At 45.4% G+C, this 26,766-nt stretch overlaps 1 protein-coding gene and 1 pseudogene across 7 annotated transcripts; one reads left to right on the forward strand and one right to left on the reverse strand.

Annotated features, from left to right (window-relative positions):
* Positions 1 to 64: 64 nt before the first annotated feature.
* Positions 65 to 26,762, reverse strand: COPS7B (COP9 signalosome subunit 7B). Of its 7 annotated transcripts, XM_027118454.1 has the most exons (10): positions 26,630 to 26,761; positions 23,324 to 23,481; positions 22,757 to 22,842; positions 21,344 to 21,621; positions 19,481 to 19,658; positions 15,078 to 15,153; positions 12,733 to 12,821; positions 9,689 to 9,891; positions 7,747 to 7,852; positions 65 to 1,813 (listed from the first exon to the last, which is right to left on the reverse strand). In XM_027118454.1, exons 5-10 carry the CDS (start codon positions 19,640 to 19,642, stop codon positions 1,655 to 1,657), a joined length of 795 nt encoding a protein of 264 aa, XP_026974255.1. In that variant the 5' UTR covers positions 19,643 to 19,658; positions 21,344 to 21,621; positions 22,757 to 22,842; positions 23,324 to 23,481; positions 26,630 to 26,761; the 3' UTR covers positions 65 to 1,654. The 7 variants fall into 7 exon arrangements, with proteins under 7 accessions (XP_026974255.1, XP_026974231.1, XP_026974220.1 ...); XM_027118430.1 differs by lacking the exons at positions 21,344 to 21,621; positions 22,757 to 22,842 and having other exon boundaries at positions 26,630 to 26,762; XM_027118419.1 differs by lacking the exons at positions 21,344 to 21,621; positions 22,757 to 22,842; positions 26,630 to 26,761 and having other exon boundaries at positions 65 to 604; positions 1,182 to 1,813.
* On the forward strand, positions 17,643 to 18,328 carry LOC113626745 (60S ribosomal protein L28 pseudogene; annotated as a pseudogene).
* Positions 26,763 to 26,766: the final 4 nt, after the last annotated feature.

A 26,766-nucleotide genomic window follows, 5' to 3' on the forward strand; every position in this document is an offset into this window, starting at 1 on the left:
ACAGGCTTCCTCCCCCAGGCCTTCTTTGAGACCTTAACAATGAATTTCCAGTGAGGATATGGGATGCAGGATGTGCCGAATTTATTTAACAACAGAACCCCTTTTCCACAGAGCATCTATCAAAGGGTTTCATGAAACATACTTTGGGAATTAAACCCTCCAGCTGGGCATAATGTTATATGGGGACATAAATCATAAAAAGGGAAACAAGAGTATTTTGTTAACATTTGATCAATGGTAGGCAGCTGTTGGACATTTTGGAAAAAGGAGAAATCCATTTTTTAACCATGGCACTGAAACAGTATCACATTTTCCCTGAACCACCCTAATTCTAGCCCCTCAAGATCTACCAGCTATGCAACCTCACATTCCACAGTCACATACATTAAATCTACTTTTATTTTGTTTTCTAAAATGTGCTTTTTCTCTCTTTAATATCAGTCCAGGACCTCCACCTCCCCTTAAAAAAAAAAAAAAACACCACCACACGCACACATACACACACCCCACCCTCCAACCAGGTGAAACTCCCCGGCGATTACTCTATAACAAATATTGACACGAGGGGGGAAAAAAGCATGTTGAAATGTATTAGAATCAGAACCTGTACAAAAAAAAAAAAAAAAAATTAAAATATAACCTGAAACTGTTCAAGTTCAGAAAGGCTAGTCAAGTCCTTTTCTCTTGCCAGGAGAATGCCATCATCAGAGGGCTCTGGGTCACCAGCCAGGGAGGGTGGGAAGAAAGAAACAGAAGCAGCAACAGATCCTTCACCAGATAGAGGGGCCTCAACACCACCATCCCCACCACGGATGCAGCCGGGAAGAATTAAAAGATCTCGGGAGAACAAGTGTTGGCAGACAGCCCCAGTGGGCAGCCGGGGTCTTGACACCAAAAACCAGTCTGAGTAGTCAGAGGCAGCAGGGAGCGAGGCCAGCGGAGAACACCAAGCCGGAAGAAACTTCCGCCACCCAGCAGACCCGCAGCGACCCCTACGGGTGCTCAAATTCCAGAGGTTAATCAGCCCGGTGCTCCCAACTAATGAGAGACTGGAGCTGGGCGTAAGAGGCTGAAAACCCGCAGGTTTAGTAAACATAGCCCAGCATCACATCCCTCCATGGCCTGATCTGAGCTGCCAACAAGGGATAAGGCAGGAGAGGGAAAACAAAGCATTCTGATACCTGGCTAGAGCGCCTGCACCATGGTGGGCACTGTGGCACATGGGGCTGGAGAAGGAGTGCCTCCCGTCACTCAGAGAGGGGCCTCCTTCGCAGTCATCCCTGTGGGCCAGTTAAAGCTGCTTCCAGCTTATGACCAGCCTGACAAAATGACACGAAGCAAAAGAAAAACTGGGAGGGATACAAGCCCTTAGACAGAGACAAGAACCTCCTGGAGGGAAGCTGGGCAGTGTCTGGCCCTGTTGGGATGGCATCCGTGGAGCCCCTGAGTCTGAAGGGAGCAACTGGGGAAGAGGGAGTGGGAGAGGGAAGGGAGTTAACGGTTCTTCTGGAACAGTACCAATGTGGGGGGAGGCGCTGGTGAGGGGATGGGCAGGTCTGGAACTCATGGAAGGTAGAGAGGGGAGGAAATAGGCCCTTGGTGTCCCCTCCCCACCTGACCCAGGCCTGGTGAGTGCCAGCTGCCCCAGCCGGCCCTAGTGGCGGCTGGAGACCAGACCTTTCACTTTGGACATCTTCTTAGTGGGCTGCCTCTGCTCAGCATGGGGGGGACACTCTCGTTCAGCCAACTGTTGCTCCATCTCCTGAGCTGAGGAGGACGCAGTAGCTTTGAGTGTCTTCTTGATGTTGGTAACCTGGAGGGAGACACAGAATTGGTATGGTCAGCTTGTAAGCGCCAGAAACTCACTGCAACTTGTTCTCACTATAAGGGGGGCCACTCAAGGGAAGAAGCCAGAATCCTCTGCAAGAAAATCTGAGATTATCTTCAGAAACTCAGATGAGGAGAAACAAGCAGGGGCTGCTCATGGAAGACACATGGAAATGAGTCAAGCAAAACAGTGGAACTAATGCTTTCTTGGTTGAAAATGGGGAATAAGCCAAGTGGTAGTGGACCATTTGGCAAAAAGGTACAACACAGCAAGTGAAAGAAAGCACTGGTTAAAATGGCCATAGAAAAAGAAAGGGTGACACAAGATGCTATACTCAGCTCATTACTGTTCACATATGAAACCACAGATATTTTCACCAGAACTTTGGGAATACAATTCCCGAATTCCCACAAGCCCTTCTTGAATAAGCAACTAGAGGAAAAACTTCAGCCAACTAAGTGACAAATGAGAAAAAATGTAGTAAAAGAAAAATGCGACCACAGTACTGTTTTCAGCATTCCTTTCTTCGATTAACAGAGAGGCTCCGAAATATTTAAGCAACTCCTAAGCATATCCTATGCAGTATCTGTGTACTGCTCTAGGATGAGTGTTCTACCATTTTTTAGTTAGTTCCCAGTTTGTTTTTCACTTATGTATGGTGCTCCTGTGAACAGCCCCCCATGTTTAACCTTTGCATACTTTTGTGAACACCTGTGGAGGACATATTCCTAGAATTGAGCTTTCCACATCAAAGGGTTTACACATTTTACTTTAGTAATGATTGCCATACTGCCTTCTGAAAAATGATTGTACCAACTTGTCCTTCTACCAATCATGTACTCCTGTGCCCGTATTTATACACATTCCCCAACACCAATTCTAATGGATTGTTCATGCCTTTGCCCTTCAGCTAGCTGAGGTGTATTGGTGCAGAGTGAGGTGTATGTTTGTCGGTAAGAAAGTAAAGGCGGGGACTTCCCTGGTGGTGCAGTGGTTAAGAATCTGCCTGCCAGAGCTTCCCTGGTGGTGCAGTGGTTAAGAATCTGCCTGCCAGGGCTTCCCTGGTGGCGCAGTGGTTGAGAGTCTGCTTGCCGATGTAGGGGACACGGGTTCGTGCCCCGGTCCAGGAAGATCCCACATGCCGCGGAGTGGCTGGGCCCGTGAGCCATGGCCGCTGAGCCTGCGCGTCCGGAGCCTGTGCTCCGCAAGGGAAGAGGCCACAACAGTGAGAGGCCCACGTACCGCAAAAAATTTAAAAATTAAAAAATTTTTTAAATTTAAAAAAAATTTTAAAAATCTGCCTGCCAATGCAGGGGACACAGGTTTGAGCCCTGGTCCGGGAAGATCCCACATGACGCGGAGCAACTAAGCCCGTGCGCCACAACTACTGAGCCTCCACTCTAGAGCCCGTGAGCCACAACTACTGAAGCCCGCGCGCCTAGAGCCCATGCTCCGCATCAAGAAGCCACCGCAATGAGAATCCCGCGCACCGCAACAAAGAGTAGCCCCTGCTCACCTCAACTAGAGAAAGCCCGCATGCAGCAACGAAGACCCAACGCAGCCAAAAATAAACAAATAAAATTTTTAAATAAATAAATAAAAGATATTTGTTTTTGTTTCACTTCAGTGTATTCTGATGGCCTTGGGGGAAAGGTTAAGAAATGTGATTTCTCCGTTATCACCGCTTTATAAAATAACAAGGTTTGTCCAGTTTGATATGTTTTCTAAGCATTCATTCAAATGCCTATTTACCTCCTCAAGCAGCTTTTTCTTATAGAAACTATCTCCCAGTAAGCTATTATTTCAGGTACTCAGTGACCCTGGTAAGCCAGAAAAAGAAATGAGACTTACCCCAAGGAAAAACCTGGTTTGTTCTGCACTTCTGACACGCCACTCAAGACCCTGTACCTTCCTTCCCTTCCACAACATGTGCCCTCCACTCGAGCCACGCTAGTCCCCGGCCTCACACCCGGAAGCAGTCATTTCTTCTGCCTTGTTGCCTTTCCTGCACCCTGTTATTCCAGCCTGGGCAAGCCTCCTCCTTCGCTAGCCACCTCTGACCCTACCTCTTCCACAAACCCGTCCTGACCACTAGCCTCCCCTCAACCTATATTGCCTGGCAGCGCCCTCTCACTCTCGGATGGCGGCATCCTGTGTGCTGTGTCTCCTCTGTGTTTCAGGAGTTCACATCTAGCTTCCAGTAAGACTACGTACTGACAAAGTTGAATCCTCCACAGTCAGGTAAACATGCCATAGGGAAAAAGAGGGCTTCTTGGGCAAGTGTCTCTTAGCCTAGGAAATGAGGCCCTTTATCTTAAACAAGGCCTCAGCCTGGATGGGGGGGATGACATGGCTCACAGGGGCCCTATTATGGATATGTCATGCTCAATCAGTTTGACTGTTAGCATTTTAAACACAGGGAACTCACAAAGTAGACTGCCGAGCCAATAACAGACTCTCATAGTTGAAGGGGAGTTAAGAGTCAACTAGCTTTTTGTAATAGCTGTGCAGGTCTACCTGCAGATAGCTCCTTCCGGGACCCAAGAGTGGCCACTCATGTAGGTCCACCAGTTAAGCCCATCTCAGCTTCAAGAAACAATCCTGAGAAGTCTAACTCCTCTTTCACAGAGCCGCCCTTTAAACGACGACTAGTATCCCGCAGACTTGCCTTCTTTGGCCTAAATGCCCCTGATCCTTCTAATTTTCTTCCTTGAGTAGTCTGGCTTGCAGGCCATCCCCATCCCATTACCCCAGATGACCTAGAGTTTGTCAAGCCCCTCAAATCATGGGCCTCAGGAGTTTTCAGGTGGGACTGCGCCTGCTAACAAAATCACAGCCTAGTTCTACTAGAGACTTTAAATATTCAGGCAAAAGGAGAAAGAAGAGAGTCTTAGGGTAGGAAAACCTCTTTGAGCTATGGGGCAGAGCAAAGGGAGACAACAGAAGTAGAGTGCACAGTGGGGAAAGGGTTACATAGAAAAGAAGAACGGGGAGATGGAGAGAAGCACTCCCGGAAGCACCGAGAAGCACACTCTTGGCGCACCACACAGCCAACAGGCTCAAGATCTGTCACTAACTTAACTCCTGGGGCATTTTCTACATAAAGAAAAACAGGGCTTACTTTGTCCAATTATGCTCTATTACCTACCTGACTGGAACACAGCCTATTTTGTGAATGCAGCAAGAACTACAGATTGACATTCCAGAGAACATCAGACTTATAAGCACACTGAAATATAAAGAAAAATACACTCCAAAATCAAATGCAAACGAGGAGGTGCTTTGTGGAGGTGATCCTTACCTCCCCTCCAGGGTATCTGCTCAGAGGTAATGACACAGCTCATAACGTTATTGTTCTATCTCCTCCAGGTATGCTGGAATTGTAACTAATTATGCGCTATTTCTGTGAAAAACTAAAAGGAGAGAATATTCTTAGGCAGTTTGTGATAGGGCTGACTTTGTTAAGAGGGAAGACTCTTAAAGCTAATACTCAACAGAAGATAGCTGCTGTTATAAGATTTTGGGAGAAAAACATCAAGATTTCCCCTCTGGGAACAAGCAATCTAACTTAAGGGCAAGTAAAGAAAAGATCAACTCAGTTGAGAAAATGACTATAAAAGTTAAGTCAAGGGCTTCCCTGGCGGCGCAGTGGTTGAGAGTCCGCCTGCCGATGCAGGGGACAGGGGTTCGTGCCCCGGTCCGGGAAGATCCCACATGCCGCGGAGCAGCTGGGCCTGTGAGCCATGGCCACTGAGCCTGCGCGTCCGGAGCCTGTGCTCCGCAACGGGAGAGGCCACAACAGTGAGAGGCCCGGGTACCGCAAAAAAAAAAAAAAAAAAGTTAAGTCAAGAGTAATGGAAGCATAAATACAAGCAGAATAGGACAGAATTACAGCTGTGTTTGTGGTAGATCTGTTTTATTTTCAAGTCAACAAATACTTAGTGAGCACCTTCCATGTGCCTTCAGCTGGGGGACGGTCAGCATCCCTCACATAGTAGCCAGATCATGCATCTGTGAATGGAAAAACTGTCAAGGCTCTGGGCTTTGACCACGCTCCCACTCTTCTCATACCTGTCTGTTCTAGATTTCCTAGAAGATTATTAAATTAGTAAACTGTTTTAATGGGTAGTGGAGGTGACCTTGGAGGTTTCCTCAAATTTCTTTCTCAAACTTAATCAAATCCTTACTGCCACCTGGTGGCAGCATCAGGCTCTGCCAGCTGTGTTTTCCAGCAGTGGAGGCTGAGAGCTAATCCATGTGTGCTGGCTCTCATTTAATAACCATAACCTAAGGAGCCCACACTGTTGTCTACGTATTGGTCGTGCCTCAACATTAGGCAGTGCCTTTTTTCATCAGATGCCATTTTTTCTGGAAATAAACTTGAGCCATTCAAAATTCTAAAACTAGTATCATTCAGTTTTGCAAATGACCACAGTCAAGCCCACCACCTGCCACACAATTAGCAACAGTCCGAGCACAATGGGGCAGCCAGTAGCGATCAGACTCCTCCTCCTGCGCCACCAACCAGGTTTAAGAGTGTTTCAGGCTATCCCAGGTCAGGTGGGCGTTTCGCCTCCAAATCTACTGTTTCCAGGGTCTGATGTACAGGGAAGAATCAGTGAATACTGTCCTACTTTGCTCAGACATCAATCCCAGGTCAGAGAAGAGACCAAAATATTCAAGAGGGGGATCACAGAGCTTATTAGAGAAGCTGCAGGCTTACTTTCCTAATTGCATCTGTCTTTGACTAATGCTAAATTAAATATAGTTCACACTTCTTTGGCTAGAAGTAGAGTTAAAAATTTACAGTGGATGGAACATTCACAGCATAGGTATGCATATATATACAGGGATGTGTGTGTCTGAAATAAATGCACTCTAGTTCATGAAAGCAGAGTTCAGCAGTCCACTGACACCTATAGGGTGTGCCTGAAATATAAACACTCATTTGAGCACCTATTATGTGCTCATTAGGCATGGGACAAGGAGCTGGGCTTACAAAGACCAGGTTTTATTTTCAAGGAGTACATACAACAGAGCAGGGGAAATCTTCAAATTTTACAAATCCCCCTTAGAAAGGCACAACTACTTATTTCTTATGTTCCTTAGCTGTAACTCAGGGTCCCATTCTGCTACACTCTAGGATACCTGACTTCTAAAATTCATTAAATACCATTAAATGCTTCAAGCTCCATCACGCTAGAAAAGGACTTTCAGTGCTAAAATTCTGGTCTTCAGGGCTCCAAACAAATTGGGAGATGGCTCCACAGGTGTCCAGGCTATAGGCAGACAAACGCCCACTAACTCAAGGGCTGGAGCCTGCGTCTCTCCCAGAGGCTAAAAATGTCCTGAACAACCAGGCATCTAACACCACAATCACACACTTTTATCTTCACCTGCATTTCATCCACCAAATCGTTTCCCTTTTTTCCTTTTTCAAGATGAAACATATCATGCATTTTAAATGGTTACAACATACACATACAGATTAGAGAAGAATACAATGAACACTGTGTACCCACCACACAACCTAAGAGGCAGAGCAGCACCGGGGCCTTGAAGCCCCATGTGCCCCAGCCCAGCCGCACCCCGCCCTCTGCCCCGCCTGGTAACCACCATCCCTCCATCCATCTTTAAGACCCATCCCCAAACTCGTTTCTTTTGCTCTACAGCTGCAAGGTGCGTGTAAACTGAGGAATTACAACATTCCGCTCTCCGAGCCCGCTCACGCTCTGGTGACCAGGAATCAGAAACGAGACGGACAGCACCAAGAGGAGGGCCTGGGTCACACTCGCCTCTAGCCCAGCACCTCACCCAGTGCCCACGAGCGAGTGAGTGCTGTTTCATCTACGCCAAGATCACAAGACAAGGGACAAACAGGGATACCCTGGAGTGGGGACAGGCGTTCTCTTCCTCACCTCGGCCTCTACCTGCTGCTGAGTTCGGCTGTGGTTTTCCTTGTACTGGTTGGCTCTCAGAACTTGCTGCTCGATGCCCAGCAGGACTGCCTCGCAGCCATCGCACCTATATAAGAGATAACCAGCCCTGAGCCCCAGAAAAGCCTGGTAGTTGTCCTGCAGCCTCCCAAATCTCCCTCCCCGATTCCTTAGAGACTTCCTGTAACACTCCGTCTGCCAGGGCTCTTGCCCCTTCACTCCTTCCAAAAGACAGGTGTTTCTGAATACATAACATAGGGCATATGGAAACAAACATGGAGGATGTGGGGTGGTTTCTTAGAATACAGCTTTAATTTCCAACCTTTGTATCCCATGGGAAAGCTTCACGGACTGTGCAATTAAAGGGATTAGGAGGGACTTCACAGATGGCACTGATTAATCAGTTTTCTCAATAGAAAAATTTATTTTCTAAAAGCATCCTATTTTGAAGATTGCCCTTTTTCTCAGAAGTGTGTTACTTCCCAACTGCCACCCCCTCCTCATTATATCATTTTCCCCACGTTTTATTTTGAAAATTTAAATACGTTAAAAAAAAAGTTGAAGGTATAGTACAATAAATAGCCACATACCCTCCACTTTAGAGTCAACAGTTGGGAACATTCCACGTATTTGTGGTGCCGCTCTACATGCCAATTTTGTTTCAAATCTAACTCCAATGCATAAAAACAAGCTGTAGGAATTCGTACTAGTAAACATCCTGGAATGGGGGCTAGAATAGGCCCTCTGGATGCAAACACGTTGAAGCCAGACTATGGAGGTGAAAGACGGTGTCAGTCATCTCAAAAACGGAAAAAGACAGCCAACTTTAGCGGGACTGGAAACCTAGGTTTTGTATGCCAGACCATTTTCATGTTAGGGGTGTTTTCTAAGTTTATTTCCCATTTAGTCTGACTTCACCGTTTTAAAATCTTTTGAAAGTTACTGCTTGTGTCAGATGTTGTAAAGGGAAGGGGTCTGGAGTCAAACTTGGGACAGAACCTGGGGTAAAGGGTGGGCAAGTACATGCCTGGGGATCCAACAGTAGCTGAAGTGAGGGAAACTTAGGGGGCTGTGGACCCCCAGAGAGTCAAAGCTGGGCTGTACATCCCTGGATACACACCCCTAGAGGCTAAGCCAGAGAGTCAGTCTGTTTAAAGACAAAATGAACCCCAGCCCTCTGCACAAAGTCTGCCTACTCTGCCTCATGGCCTCCGACGTGCCATGTGCCGCCTGGGAACACACTCTCCTCACCTCCAATTATACTCTCACCCTGGCCCTCCTTCACAACTCAGCCTTGAATCACACCATGACAAATCCATGTAGAACGTGCAACAGCTCTTGCGAACATCAAATTCCATTAAAATGGAGTACATGCAAATGTTCCACTTCCTTTTATATACCAGAGTATGGTTATCAAATATTCAGTATATGAGTCTGTGTTCCAACTTAGAATAACCCATTCCTTGTCTTTAATATCCTTCACAATGTTTTACAAACACTAGCCCAATGTTACTGATGCCGAACTTGGTTCTCTTATCCAAAGAATCTTACCAACACTAATTCCCAAGCTTGGTCAAACACTGAGGGTGAGTCTGCAAAGCACAGGATCAGTGTCACACAGCGAGGCTTCAGAGGCTCCACCTGCCAACTCTGGGCATTTTACAGCCTGCTACTAAACAGCCCCCAACTGCACAGGACAAGAACTATTTTACAACCATGGCACTAGGAAGCCTGAAGTGATTCCTACTGCCACACAGCTGTAGTCACAAATGCAGCCCCACTCCCTAGCTTGCTGTCCCAAGGCCCCAGCTCCCAGGCAGCCCCAGCTGATACCTGGAGACCACATTTCCCCAAACAGAGGCATAGAGGGCATGCTAGGTATCCCCTCCCTAAAGAGGGGGGCACCTCCTTCTTTGAGCCTCACCATTCATGCAAGGTCTTGACAATATTATTGATATCTTTCTTTCGGATGTCACGGCCAATGCAGAAATCCACTTCTAGCAGCTGGTTTCGCTGATCCAGCTTGCCCTGGATGATATCAGTGTAGACAGCCTCGATGATGAGGTCTTCCAGTTCCCGGAGATTCCGCATCTCCAGGTCCTTCAGCAGCACGGAGTAGGGGATACACTATAGATAAGGTACATGTGATGTTTACAAAAACCATTGGTAAACATTAAAGAAAATTCAGGTTATTACTCAGATAGCCAACATATGCCTCAGGGCTTTGGGAAATGCAGTCTAGTGGTAATTATTAACATCTATGGCAACAAGAGATGGATAAATGAGCTGTGAGACCCGTGGGATCCAAACAAGACCCACAGCATCTAGGAATGCGTTCTCCTCCATCCCCTGCCTCCTGGACTTTGCTCAGCTTCCAGCTTTCATGCTCTGAAGCACACTCTTAGAGATCCCAAAGACTCTTTCTAGAGGAAAAAGGGATATCCTCAGTATGTGGCACTCTGCTGCCTTTTGGAAGCTGGCAGAATTTGTATAAGACGCCAGATCATCCAAAAAAACTCCAAAGAAATCTCAGACACTGGACACACAAACTGGCTGCTTGCCCAGCAGAGCACAATTAAAAATCTTACAGTCTAATGCACCCACCTACAGGTGGCCAGTGGATACTGCAAGCTCAGAGGTCATCCTGAAGTTTACATGTTTTCTTGGTTTCTGACAACCAATGTCAATTCCCCAACAGTAGTCTTGTAATGGACTGTACCGACATTCTGCATGACTCCAAGACAACTGGATATCTAAATACCAGTTTTCTGTAAATCCTATGACACATCACTATTAGTTTGAAAATTAACACAGCAATCAAATCTGCAGAAACAGGAGGAAGATGTATGAGGAGAAGAGGGCAAACATACCTGGGGGTTTTTCTATGACTAAAGGTCTGAAATCCAGGGTTGGTACAGGGGCTTAGAATGACAGGTTGGACAAAGGATTAATCTCCAATTATATAAGCAGCTCATGCAGCTCAAGAGTAAAAAAACAAACAACCCAATCCAAAAATGGGCAGAAGACCTAAATAGACATTTCTCCAAAGAAGATATACAGATTGCCAACAAACACGTGAAAGGATGCTCAACATCACTAATCGTTAGAGAAATGCAAATCAAAACTACAATGAGGTATCACCTCACACCAGTCAGAATGGCCATCATCAAAGAATCTACAAACAATAAATGCTGGAGAGGGTTTGGAGAAAAGGGAACACTCTTGCACTGTTGGCGGGAATGTAAATTGATACAGCCACTGTGGAGAACAGTATGGAGGTTCCTTAAAAAACTAAAAATAGAACTACCACACAACCCAGCAATCCCACTACTGGGCATATACCCTGAGAAAACCATAATTCAAAAAGAGTCATGTACCACAATGTTCACTGCAGCTCTATTTACAATAGCTAGGACATGGAAGCAACCTAAGTGTCCAGCGACAGATGAGTGGATAAAGAAAACGTGGCACATATATACAATGGAATATTATTCAGCCATAAAAAAGAAATGAAATTGAGTTATCTGTAGTGAGGTGGATGGACCTAGAGACTGTCATACAGAGTGAAGTAAGTAAGAAAGAGAAAAACAAATACCATATGCTAACACATATGTATGGAATCTAAAAAAAAAAAAAAAAAAGGTTCTGAAGAACCTAGGGGCAGGACAGGAATAAAGATGCAGAGGTAGAGAATGGACTTGAGGACACGGGGAGGGGGAAGGGTAAGCTGGGACGAAGTGAGGAAGTGGCATGGAAATATACACACTACCAAATGTAAAACAGATAGCTAGTGGGAAGCAGCCGCATAGCAAGATCAGCTCGGTGCTTTGTGACCACCTAGAGGCATGGGATACGGAGGGTGGGAGGGAGACGCAAGAGGGAGGAGATATGGGGATGTAAGTATACGTATAGCTGATTCACTTTGTTGTACAGCAGAAACTAACACACCATTGTAAAGCAATTATACTCCAATAAAGATGTTAAAAAAAAAAGAATGACAGGTTGCAGAAACGAGGGAAAAAGTCGCTCCTACTCTTTGCTACACTTGAGAAGTTCATGATCAGGACAAAAAAAAATTCAGGTCCTCATTTCCTAACAAAATAGGCCTCCCACCTTAAGTGCCCAGCTGAGAATCAGAAATTTGTGATTAGGCCAGATAAAATAATTTTAGCACGTGAAACAGCAATCCAAGAACAAATATACATCTCTCCAGCTCAATCACAGAGGGGAAATGCAAAAAGCAAACTTTTTAAAGGCACAGCCCCACAAAAATTTATAGACATTTAGGCTGGGATTGGGCAGAGAGCCAAAAATCAACTATAAATTAATCAAACCTGGATCTTCTTTGTTAATGGCTATAAGCAGCTGGTTGCACATCTTCTTCTAAAAAGAAGAACTCAGAGATATAGTGGAGTGGTATCTTACAGAAGGTTAGGGTCAGAAGTTAGCACAGAAGGCAAAAATTCCAATTAGTATAATTAACCTTGAAAATCCCCAGAGGAAGGCAGCATATTAAAAAATCTAAAAAAAAAAAAAAAAAAACTATCTCTCAGTAAGTTCAACATAGCAAGTTTTTCCTCCAGCACAGGAACAGTTCACTGTGCACTGAGCAACAGCTGAAGCAGTTAACTTGCCTTGAGATGCCTTGCTGTTTGAAAAATCTGTATCTTGAAACAGCAGTCTCCTTTAAGCATGGCAAAATGCTCACAGCACGTGGGGTACCATGGCATGCCAGAACCGAGACCTGCTGATTCACAATCACTCCTGGGCATACTTTTCCTAAATGGAATGGTGAGTAATTATCTACACTATTTTAACTGTTATCTTTTTCTCTCTTGTCCTTTGCCAGGCAAATTTTATGCATTTATGATGCAACTCAACTGTGTGTAGCTGGGAGTTCCCACACTGATGCCAACGTGACACCTGCCTCGAGGTAAGGAGGAAGACAGGAAAGGGTTTGGATCGTACCTTCATCCTTGACGCCAAGCTCACGATGGTAAGGTGTTTCAGCTTGTTCTGCTGAGCTGTGCTCAGTTCTGGCAGGCTCTCCTTGTTGGCTGTTCAGTCCCACCCACCACAAAAATCAAGACACAAAATAAAATTAGGATTTCTTCATGGAATAAGCACACCAACTCCCCACATCAAACCTGCTATTGAATCACTGTCATGACTCTGCACTTATTCACTAGGCAAATGTTCCAATAAGCACCTCCCATCTTCTCTGAAATACCATGTGCTACCAAAGAAGACAAAACTGAATCTCTACACACAAGAAGCTTAGTCTCCTAAGAAGCCGGGCATGAGTGCACAAAACGGCATGACAATTCTCTTACTGGAGTACTATTTTCAACATGTCTTCACTGAGCGTCTGTTATGTGCAATGCACTGTCTTAAGTGATGCAAGGGGAACAGACGGGGCTTGTCAGGGCTGCTACACTCCGCAACTCCAGGAGCACCAACTACCACCCAGAGTTGTGCAACTCAATGGCCCTGGACTTGTCCTCAGTCTTACCATCCAATGTTTCAACAGCTAAAAATGCAAGAGAACTACCAGAAGAAAGGTACAAACTACCAGAAGAGAACAAGAGGGTGAGGAGGTGGGGGAGAGGCAGAAAGGGAGACAGAGGGGGAGAGAAAAAAGAGAGAGTGCAAGTGAGTGCAGTCACACTGGGGAACTGGGGAGGTACAGGAGACAAAAAGAAAGAAAGGTGGACTATGAGATGATCCTTGAAGGACAGGCAAAACTTTAGCAATAACAATAATAGCAACAGCAATGGCACCAGCCAAGGCAACGTATATGGCAAGCTTTACTTAGTGTAAGTGCACACGCAGATCCGTTCATATACACACACATCCAGTTAGTCCTCACAACAGCCCCACAAGACAGATTCCAAATGTCTTCAATTCCTTATCCATAATGCTGGATTCCAAAAAGGTGAATCCACACTGCTTTTTCTCCCTTGAGCACGGTGCTGAAATTCATTTGGTGGCAAATCATGACCTAAATTGAGTTAGGCTTTTTATCCCACTTGTTGTGAATATTCATTTGTTTTGCTGCAAAACTGTGAATGTGTTTGACTACCGGTGCTGCCCACATCTCTCGAGGGTGTTACATAAAAAAGTATATGCATCATATTACCTTTTTAAAGTCCCCAAAATTCTAAATTATGAAACATCTAGCCCAAGAAGTGCAGATTAGGGATTGTGGACCTTTTTATTACTCCCATTTTACAGATAAGGAGACTGAGGTACAGAAGACCATTTAATTTACCAAAGAACACACAACTATTGAAGTGGACACAGAATATAATGCAAGAATCCTGGTTCTAGAGTCTGTAAAATGCTGCTCTTTAGTGAGGATGGAAACAAAGGATACACACACTGGAACAAAGTGAAGGTCAGAAAAAGCTAGCAAATGGCAAACTGTCCAGTCTGGCAGCAGCACCAAGTAAGTAGAAGTGACCATGGAGAAAGAAAATGAGAAAAAAGGGGAAGTCGAGGACATAGTAGAGAAGACCCTGAGTCATACCACTAAAAAAACCTGCCAGGCCTATGTCATTATCACTAAAATAAACTAGGGAAGCCAGACAAAAATGGCTTGGGTGGAAGGTAAGTTAGTGTCTGGACATTCATGCACCTCATTCCTGATATTTGAGATTCTAATTTATCAATACAATGACTCAAATGATCTACAAAAGAGAATGGGGTAAGTAGATTATGGAGTATTCGATTATGGAATATTAAAAATGACTACAAAGACTTAAAACATGGATAAATGCCTATGAAATAAGTGAATAAAGCAAGATATAAAATGGTATACATAATCTACTTACACCTACATATCAGAAAGCACAAGCACAAGGAAGAAAAGTCCAGCACCGTAATGCTAACAGTAGTTTAATGGGAGTACAAGTGACTTCTTTCCCTGTTTTCCAAACTTTCTTCAATATGATGATAGTATTTAGATAATATTTACAACGCTTAAATACTTTACAAAGTATTCTGACATTTCACAACACTCCAAGTGTTCTACAAACACCAGTCCTCAAGAATCTCATCTGGAAAATAAACAAGGGCTATATTTATGGATGAGCATAAACATAGTCCCCATTTACCCACTGGGAAATAAAAGGTGGGAACGAAAGTCCTCATGGGAGGTCACTTACAGAGCACAGTAAAATGAGAAACAGCCAGGTTAGGAAGATACCACCCCATGTTTTATATCCCAGACCTCAGTGACCCTCATGAAGGCAACATATCCAGACAGAGCAACAAAATTAAGAAAAGTCTTTGGAGGATCTTAACCAACTCACCTATGTAATCTGGGTATGTTCCATAGGCAAACAGATTCAGCAACTGCAAATAAGCAGCATTACCTCCTTCTGCAAGCTGAGGAAAAACAAAAGCAGTTCACAGACCGAGCTACCAATCACTGCAGTGTTCAAGAAGAGGGCAGGTGATCACATGCCACAGTTCTGACCGTTTTATTGCTTGGTCCCTGAGGTCCCTCCCAACTCTTTGAGTCTTAGGGAAAAAATAAATAAGGCCCCAAGTTTAATTTTTCTCTCTCAGGAATACATGCTTTATACTGCACAGAGCATGCCCAGGAGCTACTTCTGTCACACAGACGCGCACACACACAAAGCAGTAAGCACTGGGAGCAGTTCAGGTTTGCTCAGGATTCCCCTGCCATCAAAACAGACTGGAGGGACTTCCCTGGTGGCGCAGTGGTTAAGAATCCGCCTGCCAATGCAGGGGACACGGGTTCAACTCCTGGTCCGGGAAGATCCCACATGCGGCGGAGCACTAAGCCCGTGCGCCACAACTACTGAGCCTGCGCTCTAGAACCCATGCACAACAACTACTGAGCCCGCGCGCCTAGAGCCTGTGCTCCACAACAAGAGAAGCCACTGCAATGAGAAGCCCGCGCACTGCAACGAACAGTAGCCCTCGCTCTCCACAACTAGGGAAAGCCCGTGCACAGCAACAAAGACCCAACACAACCAAAAATAAATAAGTTAAAAAAAAACAGACTGGAGCAGTCTTGTCAATATACCAGCTTGGCGGGTACAGCACAAGCCACTATCAATCCAAACTGAAAAAAGTGTAGGGTTGGCTCCAAGCTTCAGGACTACATGTGGACTGTGAATGCTGGAGATTAGCACAGCATAAGGCGTGACAGAACAGCCCAGCTGCGACAGGAAACCAGGATACCAGCCCCAAATAAAAGTTTTCATTAGAATTACTTATTCCTCGCTAATGCTAATGGCAAAGAGCTCTCTGTAGAAGAAAAACGAAAGAGATACTGTTCTGCCAGGAACTGCTCTACTCTGCTCTGCTGCCAGTTACCGTAACTGGGTGTTTCCCTTACTCACAAATAATGTACCTGTTACTCTTCCAATTTACCAAACTCAATAAAGTCTAAACAGGAACCAAGTGGTATTCTGTGGACACCAACACCACCACTTGATTTTAACCATCTTTTAAAAAAAGCTTCCAAAAACTACATCTGTAATTTCTGACCACTGAAAGGCAGCTAGCTTATTCCCAGCTCACATATGGAAAAAAACAAACTATGGGAAGATAAGGGTGATTTGCTAAGCACTCCAACGAGAACTCTAGCATCTGAATACCCCAGTCTACTGTCTCAGGTTACCGAGAATCTCCTGAGGCCCTGAATCATAAGTGGAAGAGACCATCAAATCTAGCCCCCACTTTTCAGACAGACAATTACAAAACTAGCCATAAAAGACTATTTTCTCTAAAGCAGACACTCCAAAATTTCTCCCACTGGCCTAAGTCAACAAGGTCTTTCTGGCTTTAATTTTCATGCATCTCCTCTTACCCAAACTTCCATATGAAACAACCACCTGGCATATTCATTCAGGCTTTTCACAAGCTTGAAGAAACACACTACCCTTTGGTCATCTCTTCTTTTGAAAAATGATGAGCTACCAAGCCATGAAAGAGCAGGGAGGAAATTTAAATGCAATATTACTAAGTGAAAGAAGCCAATCTGAAAAGGCTCCATATGTATGATTCCAACTACACAACATTCTGGAAGAAGTAAAAAGATCAGTGGCCAGGGATTAGAGGGGAGGAAGGGATGAAGAGGCAGAACAGAGGACTTTTAGGGCAGTCAAATACTCTGTATGATACTGTAATGGGACATGTCATTATACATTTGTCTAAACCCATAGACTATAAAACACCAAATGTGATCCCTAATGTAAACTATGGTCTTTGGGTGATAATGACGTGCCAGGGTAGTTCCACACTGGTGGCAGGCTGTTCATGTATGAGAGCACAAGGTATATTAGAACTCTCTGTACCTTCCTCTCAACTTTGCTGTGAATCTAAAACTGCTCTAAAGAAATAAAGCCTATAAAAAAAACCCTCAGTTTTCTTAAATTTCCCTCACAGGATTCCTTTTCTATCTCTGGTAATTAAATTTTTACTGAAAGTCTACTGTGTGTCAGGCTACATAATAAGCTCTAAGGAAAACAATGGTGAGCACAATAGATCTTACCCTCACGGAGCTTACAATCTAGCAAGACAGGCTGACATTAAACAAAAATTTACAATTAAAAAATAAAACTAGGGGCTTCCCTGGTGACGCAGTGGTTGAGAGTCCACCTGCTGATGCAGGGGACGCGGGTTCGTGCGCCGGTCCAGGAGGATCCCACATGCCACGGAGCAGCTGGGCCCGTGAGCCATGGCCACTGAGCCTGCATGTCCGGAGCCTGTGCTCCGCAACGGGAGAGGCCACAACAGTGAGAGGCCCGCGTACCGCAAAATAAATAAATAAATAAATAAAACTAGGTCTTCCTGTTTCCAGCTATTGCAGGGAGAGGAAATGATGCCACTCCACACATCTGCAATGGATGATCATGGGGAACTGCTCAAGTTTACTAACCAAGAGGAATAAGCAGATGTACAGCAGCAAGTCCAGTAACGTGAAGACCCATACTCCTGCTACAACGGGCTGATTCACAGCAGGGCTACAGGCATGGAGCCGGCAGCCAATGGCAAAGGTGTCCTAGTGTCATGAAGAGAAGAACTGGCCAGCAAAAGCCAGCCACCCCATATGTGTGGACCACCATCAACAAGAATGCCTGGGCGACACTCAGTAGCATCGTGCACATGATGCGCAAGAACAAGTACTGCCCAGATCTGCACATGGTGGCCGTCAGCAGAGCAGGCACCACCCTGGGCAGCCAGGAAGAAGCTGTGATGGTGAAGAGGAAGCCAACCCACCCTACCAAGAGCTCCTGAGCACATCCTCCAAAGTAAAAAGATGTCACCAGACTTTTCAATCAATCAATATAAAAGTATCAATCAATAAATATAAAAATATCCAAAATGGGAAGTAGAGGTTGAAAAAGTATAGGTTGCTTTACATGTCTGTTCCACCTGGTTACTCTTCACCAGATCTTCTCATTTTTAAGGCACAACAACCAAAAGTGATACCCAAGGTTTTAATAACAACATCAAACAAGCAAACAAAGCAAAAAGGACTACTTCCCAGCTTTTCATGTCATTTTTTTTTTTTTTTGGCCAACGTTGGGGGAAGATGTGGAATCTTTTTTTATTTTTTTTATTTTTGGCTGTGTTGGGTCTTCATTTCTGTGCGAGGGCTTTCTCTAGTTGCGGCGAGCGGGGGCCACTCTTCATCGCGGTGCACGGGCCTCTCACTATCGCTGCCTCTCTTGTTGCAGAGCACAGGCTCCAGACGTGCAGGCTCAGTAGTTGCAGCTCACGGGTCTAGTTGCTCCGCGGCATGTGGGATCTTCCCAGACCAGAGCTCGAACCCATGTTCCCTGCGTTGGCAGGCAGATCCTCAACCACTGCACCACCAGGGAAGCCCTGTCATATCTTTTTTACACACCTTCTTCAGCACAACACTGCCCTTTTCACAGGAACAATATATTCTTTTTTTTTAAATAAATGTATTTATTTTTGGCTGCTTTGGGTCTTAGTTGCTGCGCACAGGCTTTCTCTAGTTGTGGCGAGCAGGGGCTACTCTTCATTGCAGTGCACAGGCTTCTCGTTGAGGTGGCTTCTCTTGTTGCAGAGCACGGACTCTAGGCTTGCCGGCTTCAGTAACTGTGGCACGCGGGCTCAGTAGTTGTGGCTCGTGGGCTCTAGAGCGCAGGCTCAGTAGTTGTGGCGCACAGGCTTAGTTGCTCTGTGACATGTGGGATCTTCCTGGACCAGGGCTCGAACCCATGTCCCCTGCACTGGCAGACGGATTCTTAACCACTGCACCTCCAGGGAAGCCCAACAATATATTCTTTATTCATGCCCATCTCATGTTCGATAAAAATTTTCTGCTATGTATGTACCTGACCAATTTTCAATGTCTATATTTGCACTGGAGGTTTTTTGTCCCTAAGAATGACTGAAACTACCCCTGTTAAACATCAGTCCATGCTTATACTCTACTTTTCTAATTCATCAGGTTCAGTTGGATTTTTTCCCCTATCTTTCGAATTACTAGCAACCCAATCAAAATTTGCCCCAAATTCAGATGAAAATATTGACCAGAAGGAGCCCAGGACATTATCCTTGCTCTCTTCCCCTACCTCACCAATTCCTCAAAAGGATATCTCATGGGTCCACAATGCTTCAGCATGGAAACTCCTTGGAAACCTGGAGAATCACAGGAAGGTTGAGAACAAAGAAGATAGAAAAATTGTTTAGAAACTGCTCTTACCTCCTGCACATTGGCCAGCTCCAGCAGTTCTCCAAAGACATATACTCCAGGAGCCTCCAAAACTTGGCTTATGAGAGCAGTGAGGGCTGAGCCACTGGTACCTTTGGCTAGTAAGATAAACTGTTCCAGGAGGTTACTTGAGGGTTTCTGTTCGCCTGCCATTCTCTGGTCTTGAGATCTGTCCAAAGAAAAGTATTTCATTCTTCCTTCTCCTTTGCAAAGTCTATGCCTATTTAATGCTGGATCAGACATCAGAATACTTTAATTTTACAGTAGTCAAAAAGGAAAAAACAGCTCCTCAGTCCAGATCTCACTTTGTGAGATGGGTAGCGTTTAACTGGGAGTTAAAGGGATTTTGTCCTTATTCTGAGGTTTGAAATACATTTAGTAAAAGCCACTTCATTCCATCTGGCCCTTTGCCAAAGGCAGCACCATCTAAGCCCTTAAACCTAACCAGGACCTAAAGAAACACAGGAGTATCTCAGTAGGTGTCTTATATCTACCTCATTTTTAGACTCTGGTTAAGAAGCAGAGAATCTTGCCAAAACACAGAGGCAGCAAATGTAAGCAAAAGCAATCAGTTACAGCTTCGGTGTGTCATTAGAATCCCACCTATAGCCAGATGCAGATAAGGAAAGACAAAAAGCAGACAAGAAAGATGGCCCATTTATCAAATAAGTCATTGATCAGATAGAAAAAGGGGGAAATCATCTTGAAAGATAAGCAGCAACATATTCAAACTAACAAAATACACACATACATGCTGTGTAAGTCCATGAGGAAAATCCCTTTATTTGGCCTCCTACTGATATGTGACATTTTACCAAACACGACTTCAGAATTTGTACAAAATCTCAAGAAAACAATAAAAAGATTTGAGAAAACAATGAAGATATACTATTGCCACCCTGAAGACATTAGGACAGGAGGGTTCCCTCAACTGTATAATCTACTTACTACAAGCTGGGTGTGTGAACACACACACTGCGTATCTATTCTACAGGAGCTCTCCATGAGAAAAGATTACTCCTCCAAAAATGATAATATACTGGGCAGTGTGACAAAATGAAGAAGTATAGTACAGCGAAAAAGACAATAAATCAAAAGAGGTTAGCTTCGTGAGAAACTAAGTTTTCCTCTGGAGGCAGGCACCAAGAGTGGCAGCCCTTTCACAGTACTACAAAAGCAAGTATGTCGCTTCATCCAGGATTACCTAAGGAGGTCTTGTCGGAAGCAGCAAAAATGAAGTGCTAGGGAATAAAGGTTGCTGAGGGAAGGGGAAACTGAGGGGAGAGGGTAGGAAGGAGATGTCGGGGGAAGGTGATGGTTAGGAGAGGAAAAACAAAAACCTCGCTTCCAAGTGGACACGTGCGAAGACATTGAATGACAGGGCGTGGAGATGGAGAAGGGGTAGAAAAACGGACAGAACTTCGGTCCCTCAAAAAAAAACCTCGGCCTAAGGAGCAAAGCCCGCGGGGGCAAAGAGATGAGGAGGCGCCGATAATCGCTTTCTTCTAGAGTGAGAGAGCCCGAGGAGGCGGCTAGGAACTCAGGGCAGATGAATTCCCGTCCTAGGGGGAGGCGCTATTTTGATGGACGGCAGAGGGGCAAAGGAGCAGCCTTTACGGGTGGGGAAGCGAGAGCAACCGCGGTGCGGATGCTGAGAGTCGCGGACTGGGGTGGACTTCAGGGTGGGTGGCGTGTTCCAAGCAGAGCCGCGGGTGCAGGGTGATGAGCCGCGGGTCGCGCTCCCCGGAGCGGGGGCGGGGCGGCGTGGCTGAGGGCTTTTCCCACGGCTGGCGCTAAGCCTGACGGCCCAGACGAACCTGGCACGCCGGGCCCCACCCTCTCGCCGGCCCCTACCTGTCCTCGCCGCCTCTCCGTCCTCTCGGTCGCTGGCTTGGCCTCCCGGCGCCTGCCCGCAGGTTGTCAAGCGTCCATGATCGGCCCGGCGTCCGACGCTTTTCTGCCTCCGCCGACCCGTTGCCCTTGCGGCTCCCCCGGAAGCCTCCCGCCGCTGCACTCGAGTTCCGCCCACACTAGGTTCCCCCGCCGCGTTTGCAGCCTCAGATCTCCAGGGCGGCCCCGGCCGGGGAAAGTGGGTCCCGAGCTGGGCTGTAGCCCAGGACAGGGTGGGGGCCCTGAGAAGAGGAATATAGCCTAGGCAGTACTTGGCCCCCCCCAACCATCGCCATCACCATCCTGGGCCCTAAATCCATCCTCTTTGGCCGAGCTTTACCCTCAGAAGTTCCGTAGGGCGACTGTGGCTACCCTCGGGGTACAGAGACATACTAAGCCTAATAACTACCGTTTACTGAGCGTTTTTCCATGTGCCAGGTGCTGTACATTGTCTCACTGAATTCTCATAGTAACTCTAGGCCTGTCTATATTATTCCCATTTTTCAGGTGACATAACTAAGCCTAAAAATCCAAAAGCCAGGGACTTCCCTGGTGGCGCAGTGGTTAAGAATCTACCTGCCCATGCAGGGGACACAGGTTCAAACCCTGGTCCGGAAAGGTCCCACAGATCATGGAGTAACTAAGCCCGTGAGCCACAACTACTGAGACTGCATGCCACAACTACTGAAGGCTGTGCACCAACAGCCTGTGCTCCACAACAAGAAAAGGCACCACAATGAGAAGCCCGCGCACTGCAAAGAATGGCCCCTGCTCGCCGCAACTAGAGAAAGCCCTCGCGCAGCAACATAGACCCAACACAGCCATTAATTAATTATTTATTTATTTAAAAAATCCAAAAGCCGGTAAGTATGAAAGTCTGCTTTGAGGGCTTCCCTGGTGGCGCGGTGGTTAAGAATCCGCCTGCCAATTCAGGGCACACGGGTTCGAGCCCCGGTCTGGAAAGAGCCCACATGCCGCAGAGCAACTAATCCCATGTGCCACAACTACTGAGCCTGTGCTCTAGAGCCTGCCAGCCACCACGGCTGAGCCCACGTGCCACAACTACTGAAGCCCGCACACCTAGAGCCGGTGCTCCGCAACAAAAGAAGCCACCGCAATGAGAAGCCCGCGCACCACAACGAAGAGCAGCCCCTGCTCGCCGCAGCTAGAGAAAATCCACGCGCAGCAACCAAGACCCAACTCAGCCAAAAATAATTTAAAAAAAAAAAGCCTGCTTTGAAACCCAGGCTATCTGAAGCCAAAGACCATGCTCTTCATCTTTATTCAGAAAATATTTTAAAATAAGCAGAAGATGGGTTGAGCCAACAATGGTTCTGTGACCAAAATGACATTCGTGGCGTTGCATTTGGTACTTACCAACTCCCCTGGAAGATGGATAAGAATGCCATGTAACTGAACACTTAGGCTGGTTCCTTTAAAGTATACACCACAGACTTTCAGGTCTTGAAGATGAGGAAAAAAACCCTATTACCTTTCGTGCATTCGAGTGCAGAAATTAGACAGATACAAAGGAGCCGAGCACCAACGCATTCATTTATTTTAAAATTTTCTTTAGCACATATTATGTTCTAGAAGTTTATATGAAGATAAGACAAGGTTCTTGCCCTCAAAAAGCTTCAATGTGTTAAGTGCTATGAGAGAGAGATGACAATACTTCGGAAGCACAGAAGAGAATGTGTTGAGGAAGAGAAAGTGGACATCTTATGGGCAAAAAGGGGAAGAAAAGAGGGCAGTGACCATAGTCACAGAGGCCTGCACTGTGCAGCATACACTAATGCAGAGAAGAAACCCACAGTGACTGGAACCCAGGGTTCAAGGGTAAGAAATGAGGGCTACAGAGCTGGAGTCAGGTCATCAAGGTTCTTGGAAACCACATGCACAGCCCTATACTCAGTAAAAATCTAAATACAGCAAAGTTCCTACCTGGGAGAGCTCAAGGTTCCTGGGAGAGACAGGTCCATCTGGCTAGGACAGATGATGCCACAAGGAGCCCCAGGGGTACAGATAAGGCTCTCCTGGCTGTGTCCTGGAGAGAGGTGGTTTAAGGAAGCCTTCTGGAGGAAATGAGGCTTGAGTTGAGCCTGGAAGAAAGAGCAAACTCTTTTAGAGTTTGTTTGTTTGTTTTACCTTAAGGGCACTGGGGAGCTATTTAGGGTTTTTAAGCTGTGGAGGGGTCTGGATAATTGCCATTTTGGACACTAGCTGCTATAGGAATGTATTGGATGTGGACAGAACTGGAGGCTGGGAAACCCTTGAGGTGACTGATGTATCCCAGTTAAGAGATTGTGAGATCTTGAACAAAGGTAGCTGCAGCTGGGCATGAAATAGAAGGGACATTGTTGGAGACATTTAGATACCTCAGAACCTATCAGACCTGGTGACCAGTTGAATGCAGGGATAGAAAAGGAAGATACCCCCCAGGATTCTGGCTGGGGAGGCCAGAGCTGTCTGGAGGTGGTGTTAGAGGACAGGGCTGCAGAGGAGAAGGAGCAAAGTCGGTGGTAGAAGGAGAACAACTAAGTTCTGTTTAAGTTCATAAATATTCCAGCTGTGCCTCCCCGGCCTCCAGAATAATGTCCAGACTCCAAGGCTGCAGTTAAGGCCCTTCTCAGTGTGCCTCCCTCCTACCTATCCAGCTTTGTCTCGCCCCACCTCATTAGAGCCCAAACTCCATGCCTTCCCGGCCTAACAGGACTCACATCTTCCGTCTCTGACACCAGGGCCTATGCTCAAACTTGCTCTCTCTTCCTCTTCGCAGTGCTCTTCCCTCATATTTCTCTGTTCAAATTCCACCAACCATGTAGGCAAAGATTTAAACAATGCAAAAAGCACTAATCATAAAAAGGAAGCACTGAACTACGGCACTTGACTAAAATGAAGAACTTCTCTTCTCAGAAGACACCAGTACAAGACTAAGAGGCAAGCCACAGACTTGGAGAAGATATCTACAAAGCATGTATCGGACAAGGAACTCCATATCCAGACTATATAAAGGACAACAAATCAATAAGAATTAGCCCAATTAAGAAAGTGGGCAAAAGACCTGAACAGGCACTTCACAAAAGAGGACATCAAGTAGCCAACAAGCATGTGACAAGGGCTCAACACCAAAGACAATGTAAATGAAAATTATAACGAGATACCACATTTAGCCAAAATGGCTAATATTTTAAAAACTGACACCACCCTCTATTGCCAAGGGTAAGAGTCAACTAGAACTCTCTTATGTTGCTGGTGAAGGTGAAAATTGGTACAAACATTTTGGAAAACTGGCAATATCTACTATTGCTGATCGTATGCCGTCCACACAAGCCAGCAACTCCTCTCCTAGAAATAAATGCATGAATCCACAAAAAGAAACATTTAAGAATGTTCACTGCAGCTTCGTTAATAAAAGCCAGAAACTGGTAAATGAAAACCAAAATGCCCATGAACACTAGAGAAGGTAAATGGTGCTACACACATACAATGGAATACTACTTAGCAATTAAAAAAAAAAAAAGCTACTGCTACATACAACATGGATGAATCTCACAAAAATATTGATGAAGGAAAAAGGCCAGACTCATATTGTACTTACTGTATGATTACATTTAAATGAAAGTCAAGAATAGCAAAATTGATCTATGGTAATAGAAGTCAGAAGAGTGGTTATCAGGATGGAAGGATGCAGCACTAACTGGGCAGGGGCACCCTGGGAAGGGTGCTGGAAATGTTCAGTATCTGGATTTGGGGGTTGGTGACAGGTGTATACATATGCCAAAACTGTGCTCTTGCTGTATGTGTTACACTTCATTAACAAAAAAATTTTACAGATAAAACTTTTTAACACAGAAAAATATCCTACCCATGCCACCTCCTCCATCAAGTTTTGCCAGCTGAAATATATCTTTCCATGGGGGCCTCTGTAGCATTCTAATGTCCTTTCTTTTGTGCCATTCATCACAGTTCATCTTGAATTTCAGTGGAGTCTCTTTTTTTCCCTAACTAGATGGTTATCTTGCTTGTGGCAGTGACCATGCCTTTCACCTTCTACCAACAGAGAGTCTGGCAAATAACAAAAGCTGAAAAAGGTGTTTGTTGAATTACATGGAAGGAAAACTTGGGTGGGTGCCCAGATAGGCGAAAGGGGTACAGGAAGAGGAAGGAAGGCCTAGGAAAAGAGATAGCAGATCTCCAAGGAAACCTTAAGATACCTAGTTTCTGAAATCGTATTAAATGTCACCTTGAGTAAAAAAGAACAAATCAAAATACCAAGTCTTACCTAGACTGTGGATAAACAAACATTGCACTCCTTCACTTGCAGGAAAGCCACCAAATAAATGTTTACCTAATGTCGACTGAAGAAAAATGCACAACCTAAAAGTTGTGAGTTATGTTTTATTTGGGGACCTTACTGAGGACTATAGCCCAGGAGACAGCCTCTCAGATAGCTCTGAGGAACTGCTCCGAAGAGGTAACAGAGGAACCAGGATACAAAGGACTTTTTGCTGAAAAGAAAATATGTAATTCAACACCAAAAGATTAGTACTAATCAACAAAAAACAGACATCTCAAATAAATGATTTTAGTGCTTTTCTATGTATGGGAAGATGCAAGTGTCTGAGCTCATTGAAATTATTCCTTAGATATGCATCTTAATTATCTGGGGCAAGTATCCTGTTTTTCTCCATCCTGAATTCCCCTCTGGGCCCATCTTCAAGGGTGGCTTCAGTGGCTGATGGCTTGATGGTGGCCAAAAGTTGTTGTTGTTTACTGGAATGGCAGGCAACATTGTTTACTGAAAATGGCAGACAACACCTCTGGGTGTTTCAACGGTGATGGGAAGACTTCACCAAGCAGAGTAAGATCGCATAGCCATGCTGCTAAAAATATCATCACCTTAGTGTAGTGGAAAAAGCCCAGACTGCAGGAGACTTAGAGCCGAATTCTAACTCTGCCCCAACTTGCTGTGATCCCTCAACAATCTCTTTGCCTCTCTGGGCCTCAGTTTCTTCATATATAAAAATAACAGGGGTTGGATTAGCAAATTCTCTGAAGTCTAACTGTACTGATATTCTGAGTATACAATCGATATCTCTCTCAGTCCAACGCAGGAGCACACCAGAAACCCCTGCAAAACACCTAAACGGCGCCCCAGGCCAACGAACAAGTACGACTTGAAGGAGTCATTTGTTATATTATCTTTCATAATTTAATCAGTGTTTGTGTTTGTTGTTTCGTCCTTACCATGATTTGCAGGAGATTTCTGAGTTCCATGCAAATAGAAGTTACCTCTCTGTGGGCTGTCATCTTTTGAGGCTGAAGAGGATCTTCCCGCCTGGTTTCAAGTCTAGGGATTCAGAAACCACGAAACCTACAAGCAG

The sequence above is a fragment of the Aethalodelphis obliquidens genome, unplaced genomic scaffold (assembly GCF_003676395.1).
Source record: "Aethalodelphis obliquidens isolate GAN/ISIS:26980383/991018 unplaced genomic scaffold, ASM367639v1 scaffold2, whole genome shotgun sequence".
Classification (NCBI taxonomy): Eukaryota; Metazoa; Chordata; class Mammalia; order Artiodactyla; family Delphinidae; genus Aethalodelphis; species Aethalodelphis obliquidens.

Coding starts and splice junctions, on each gene's coding strand:
- COPS7B (XM_027118430.1), bottom strand. CDS start 26,692: ATGACAGCCCACAGAGAGGTAACTTCTATTTGCATGGAACTCAGAAAT. Junction 23,482..26,629: donor GAAATCTCCTGCAAATCATG/GTAAGGACGAAA, acceptor TCTTTCTTCCAG/GCTCAACTCAAGCCTCATTT. Junction 19,659..23,323: donor GGAACCTTGAGCTCTCCCAG/GTAGGAACTTTG, acceptor TTCTTTGGACAG/ATCTCAAGACCAGAGAATGG.